This window comes from Myotis nattereri, assembly GCF_964212035.1.
Source record: "Myotis nattereri genome assembly, chromosome: 7".
NCBI lineage: Eukaryota > Metazoa > Chordata > Mammalia > Chiroptera > Vespertilionidae > Myotis > Myotis nattereri.
This window is the reverse complement of record NC_138082.1, coordinates 72,040,515-72,046,598: the sequence shown is the minus strand read 5'-3', so window position 1 is coordinate 72,046,598 and position 6,084 is coordinate 72,040,515. Positions and strand designations below refer to the sequence as shown.

The window sequence follows — 6,084 nt, the reverse complement described above, 5'->3', positions numbered from 1 at the left end:
CTGGAGCATAGTGTAAAATGAGGATGAGAATCAGGAAAGAGGTGGAGAGATGCCGAAGGGGAAGATCACAGGAAGCTGTGTCAAGCCTTAGAGATGAGAAGTTATCAACAGGCGCTGAGACATAATGGCAGAATTTAATCCTATAATGGATATTAAATTTGCATTTTAAAGATTTTTTTGCTTAATAACTGATTTCAAGACCACATGTAATTATTTTTTTCTCCTCCAATTCAGTGTGGTAGGATTAAAAGTCAGAGAAATTACATCTTTAGTCATCATTTCTATCATGAAATAGCTCAGTATCAGCACATCCATTCTGTTAACTCCATGCGTCACCAGCTTTGTAAGCAAAATGAGAAATTGAGACATTGACATTGTCCAGACCTTGGTCCCTCAGCTTGCTCATCAAGGGGAGAGAGGATGTGTGTGTGTGTGTGTGTGTGTGTGTGTGTGTGTGTGTGTTTAATACTCATTAGCAAGTTTTGCTAAAGGGAATTACATACTTTTTAAGAAATACTCTGAACTTTAAAACTGTGTTGGTGAAGTAGGCTCAGAAATTACTAATCAGAAATTCAGTAAATGTTGTATAGCATACCATGGCTATGAGAGTAGAGAGCAACTTGGGCTATTCCTGTGAAGAGCTTGAAGATCTAAAAAAAAAAAAAAAAAAAAAGATGAAGGTCTGGGGAGAGGATGGGAGTGGTCAATAAGGAAACAAAAGGGTGACATCTGTAATACTTTCAACAATAAAGATAAATTTTTAAAAAAGCAGTTCATTTTCAGGTCAACAAAAGGTGTTATTCTGGAATTCAGGAAAGCAATTGACCTCTCCCATTAGCAGAATTGGAAATCTGAGCTAAAGACACTTAGTATTTTTATGGGAAGAAATTGGATTATTATTTAGCCTAGACCACTGAGATGAAAATGCACATACATGCACTCATAAATATTTAACCAGCAATAATACAAGTAATTATTGTTTTGCCCATTTCTGTGTATTGAAAAACAGACACTTAAATAGATTATTTTCAAGATCACAAAGTTAGTAAGCAGTGGTGCCAGCACTTTACCTTGGTTGTGCCAGCCTCTAAAGCCCCCAGTATTTTCTACCCATTTTTCTTTCACATTCACGGGAAGCCAATTAGATATTAGCTATGTGCATGTGGTTCTGTGAAACAGGCCCATATATTACCCTTGGGAGCTTTGAACTCTAACATCTAATTTATCATTCCCTCTCTTACACGCCATGGTCGTCCTTATGCCACTTAGGAAATGGAAGCATCATAGTTTCAAAGTTGACTCTAATAAACAAATAATTTTCATAAATGATACTCATGCGTGACACAAATAAAACTTTTGAATGTAGAAAATGGGATAGGGGTTGAAAGCTCTATAATTAGTTTTTTAAACTTGACTGTCATTGCAGATTTGTCAGACTTAATTAGTTAGGTAAGCCTTCATTCGTTAATGCCTGCAATGTGTTAAAAACCATGTTAGAAAAGTCAGTGACAAGCAATAAGACCTTGTCTTCAGAGACAATGAATGATTTAATAAATAATTACAATAAAGTTTATTAAGTGCTATAAAATGCATTTCAAATGTCATACATATATACAATGGAATACTATTCAGTTATCAGAAGAAATAAATTCGGCCATTTATGACAACACAGATGAATCTTGAGAATATATAAGTCAGACAGGAAAAGTCAAGAACCATATGATTCTACTCATATGTGGGATATAAAACTGAAAGCAACAAATAAGACAAAAGCTCATGGACTCAGTATGGCGGTTATCAGAAGAAAGGGGGAGGTGGAAGATAGTGAAAGGAAAAGAGGGTCAAATATATGGTAAGGGTAGAAGGTTTGACTCTGGGTGGTGGGCACACAATGCAATATACAAATGATGTATTATAGAATTGTACACTTGAAACCTACATAATTTTATTAACCGATGTCACCCCAATAAATTTATTTAAAACAAAGAGAACAAGGAAATGTATTTTGTTCATTAGATTCCACACATGAGTGATATCATGTCCCGTGGACACAGACAATAGAGTGGTGAAGGCCTGAGAGGGCCGGTACGGGGTGGAGGTTGTCAAGGGGGAAAATAACTACAAACAAACAAAGGGGACCTCTGTCACACTTTCAACAATAAAGATTTAAGAAAAAAATATAATAATTGTAAATGCTCATAAAAGTTTCAATATTATCAACATTGTTATTACTTCACAAATGTAGAACCAATTTTAGATATTAAACTGGAAGTTGTATGTGTGAAGAAAAAAGAAGAAAATGTATTTCAGGGACTTTTAACTGAATCTGGAGTGGTCAGAGAAAGTTTCTAGGTGGAAGTTAAGTCTAAGTTGACAAAATAGAAGGAGTAAGGATTAATGAGATGAAAAGGGATGTGTGATGACAATATATAAACCACTGGCAGACGGCCTCATATCATTAAGGAATACAGCTTCTAGAAATGAAACAGTAAAGTGAAGGGAAGGTAACGATCAGTTATATTGAAGGTCATGCCTCTCACAGTTTACTATTCAATGTCAAGAAATAAAAATCACCAGAGGTATTGTAACGGGTACGATATTTCACAATTACAGCAGTCCATATAACAGGGGTGTAAAAATGGAATTTTTGTTGACTAATTTTTGAGCCTCTCTCAGATGAGTTACTGTATACGCTTTAGGTACGTTCAGTCCTATTGCACAATTGTTCAGGCCGCTTAAGAAGAGCTTAGCCACTTCAGGGCACTTCAGTGGTGCTCAAAGGCTCATCTCCATGTCATTGTTTCCCTTAGGGTCTTCTCCCATTTTTCTCTCCCGTTTTACTTTTAAAATCATAGGATGTGGGCCCCGCATGCTAGTTCCCAGGGGTGGTGTTTAGCACAGCGTGTGTGGTGCTGGTGAGGGAAGGAGGGGCACGTTTCAGATCGTAGTTGAACAGCATCATGGTAATAATCACAGCCTGTCATGTTAGACTCAAGAGCTGGTGTAGGCAAGTCCAAGTGCTGATGTCCAGGTGTATTGGATGGAGCCAGGTGCTGGCCTTGGTGCATATTCAGCTCCCTCTGAGAACCCCAAGGGCAGTGCATGTGCACCCATTTGAGGTGACCCCCTTTTTCCTTTAAGTTATTTCTTGGCTTACTCTGCAGTTCCCTCTGGGACTTTGGGAAACTTACACCCCCATGCCATGCTCAGACCTGTGAGAAGCTAAGGGGGTTATCTGAGTACTGCTCATGCCTAGATGTCACAATCTCCCCACACCCCACCCGGCATATTTGGGGGCTTTCTTTCTTGTGCTGCAGTTGCAAAACAGGACATCAGTCTCTTCTGTACTTACATTTGCCCTGATCATATAAGGAGCTCCTTTGTTCCTCTTCCTTCCTCGACTGGCATTAGAGGAGGGGACACAAGCACCACATTCTCTCCTCTGCCTTCCTCCATCCCTTCTCTCAAGGTCCACTTTAGGCCTAGCTAGGGGCTTCTCAACCCTGGCACTGTTAACACTTGAGGCCAGCTCACTCTTTGTTGTGGGAGCTGCCCTGTGCACTGTAGGATGTTTAGCACCACCTTTGGCCTCGAGTCACTGGATTTAAGTTTCATCTATCCAAGTGTAATTATCAAAATGCCACCCCGCCATCCTCCCCACAAAGTAGCAATTTTGCCTACTCTGGAGCAAGGGAGGTAAACTGATTCCATCAAAATAAATTCACTTGAGGCCCCCACCAGCTCGGATGGCAGAGAAGCTGTGCCATGACCCCTGCACTCCTGCGAACACAGCGCTGCCTTGATGATCCAGCGTCCTGCCCACTCTGGTCCTGGGGTCTGGGGGCGGGCGCTATCTGGATGCTGCGCACCAGGCCCAATCTGCTTTCTGTACATAAATTCGCGGAGAAACGTGAATGGATAACAGCAGAAAATGGCATTGGAGCAGTGGGAACCAGCAACTTTGCACAGGAAGCTTTTAGAGATGTTGTTTACTGTAGTCAGTCTGAAATTGGGACGAAATTGAACAAACAAGATGAGTTTGGTGCTTTGAAAAGTGTGAAAGCCGCTAGTGAACTCTATTTTCCTCTATCAGGAAAAGTAACTGATCAAGTGTTTCCAGTAAATCCAGGAATTGCCCATAAGTCTTGTTACAAAGATGCTTGGTCGACACCGGGTAGATGAGCTAAGAGTGAAGCAGCATATAAGAAATAGACAACATCTATTGAAGAGTGAAAATGGAGCCCCTTAAATAAGGTAGTATGAAACAAAAAAAATTCATTTGAAAATATTTTCTCTCATGCCTGAAATCTAGATTTTACTTTTTTCTCTCTAATTTCAAGGACACTCTAGAGCAGCGGTTCTCAACCTGGGGGTCGAACGACCCTTTCACAGAGGTCGCCTAAGACCATCGGAAAACACATATATAATACATATGGCTTTTGTGATTAATCACTATGCTTTAATTATGTTCAATTTGTAACAATGAAATTGGGGGTCACCAAAACATGAGGAACTGTATTAAAGGGTCGCGGCATTAGGAAGGTTGAGAACCACTGCTCTAGAGAGTTGATATCCTTTATTAACTGAACCCTGGTAAACCCACTCCTTGTCCCTCAGGGGTAAGTGTAACCCCTAGGCTTCCAGATTGAGAGTCAGGTGCTAACTGAACAAACATTTCGTATTGGTTGGTGCTTCCGTGACACAAGTGAATATTTTACCTGCCATCTACCACAATGGTCTTACCAAACGTCTTAGAAAGGATTCATAATACAAAGGTAAGTAGTTAAACACTTCTAAGCTTTTGAACAATGCAATTATTTATTAACCTTTAACATTTTTTGTATATATGTGTAGAACTCATTTAAAAAATAACCAAATGACAGCTATGTGGCTAGCTCTAGATAATTCTCATAGTAACTACTCCTTTTCTATCTGCTCACGTTACACTCAATTATCATCAAACTATCATTATTACCCCATGCTACTGATCTATCACATCTTACCTTCTTTACTTTCTATCTTCTGCTATTTCTATTATGACAGAGGCAGAATGATTCGGAGAACCAGCCCATATGACTCTTGGTTAAACAAGCTGCATTGGTTTCAATGTGATACACACTCCAGGAGATAGACATCTAGAAATCACATGTATTATTTTGGTCTGTCTTAAAGCAGTTGTTTTCCATCCTATAGCTGTGTGCTTAGTGGTTTTACAATTAATTTATGATGCATTTTAGAGTAAAGAAGAAAAGCAATTTTCAAAGGGAATACAACTTTAAATTTAATGAAAACTAATATGAGCCCAACTGGCATGGCTCAGCGGTTGAGCATCAACCTATGAACCAAGAGGTCATGATTTGATTCCTGGTCGGGGCACTTGCCCAGATTGTGAGGTCACGCCCCAGTAGGGGCCATGCAGGAGGCAGCCAATCAATGATTCTCTCTCATCATTGGTGTTTCTATTTCTCCCTCCCTCTCCCTTTCTCTCTGAAATCAATAAAAAAAATATTTTTAAAAATGAAAATTAATATGAAATAAATCAATAGTACTAGGAGAGAGAGAAGGAGATTGAGAGAATTGAAATTGTTATGGACTATTTTATTTTAATAGTCTAGTTCATTTTAATATTCCTACTATAAATGTCTGGGTTCACACATTATTATAAACAGAACTTTAAATCAGTGCAGCCAGTTTAATGATATAAACAGAACATTAATATGCACAACAAAATTAGGAACAATAATGCATTTTCAAGTGGGTATTTATCCTGCCAAGTTCTAAAACCCAAACACATAACTAACCTGATAGCATAATTCTTGAAGTATACATTATACAAAAGACTAATTATTTTTCTATAAAAATATTGTTACAAGATTAAGTTTTAAGCAGGCATTTCCACTGTAAAATGGAGCTAATTAAAATTATACATAAAACTTGGTGAAGGTTAAAAACTTGTTTCTGAGTTCTTATTCATTTTGGAAATTCCAATAGCTAGTACAATTTCAGATGCATAGAGTAGGTGCTTAATAAACTTGCACTTGAAGAGTAAAGGAATTAAAGTTTTAGAGAGTAATATATGTGCTA

The 6,084-nt window shown here is 38.5% G+C and overlaps 1 protein-coding gene across 1 annotated transcript; it reads left to right on the top strand.

The window, feature by feature from the left end:
* Window positions 1–3,765: 3,765 nt before the first annotated feature.
* On the top strand, window positions 3,766–4,182 carry LOC308522031 (glycine cleavage system H protein, mitochondrial-like; the record flags this gene model as incomplete). The annotated part of the gene is made up of 1 exon (XM_081095214.1): window positions 3,766–4,182. The coding sequence occupies one exon, from the start codon at window positions 3,766–3,768 to the stop codon at window positions 4,180–4,182; it is 417 nt and encodes a 138-aa protein (XP_080951340.1).
* Window positions 4,183–6,084: the final 1,902 nt, after the last annotated feature.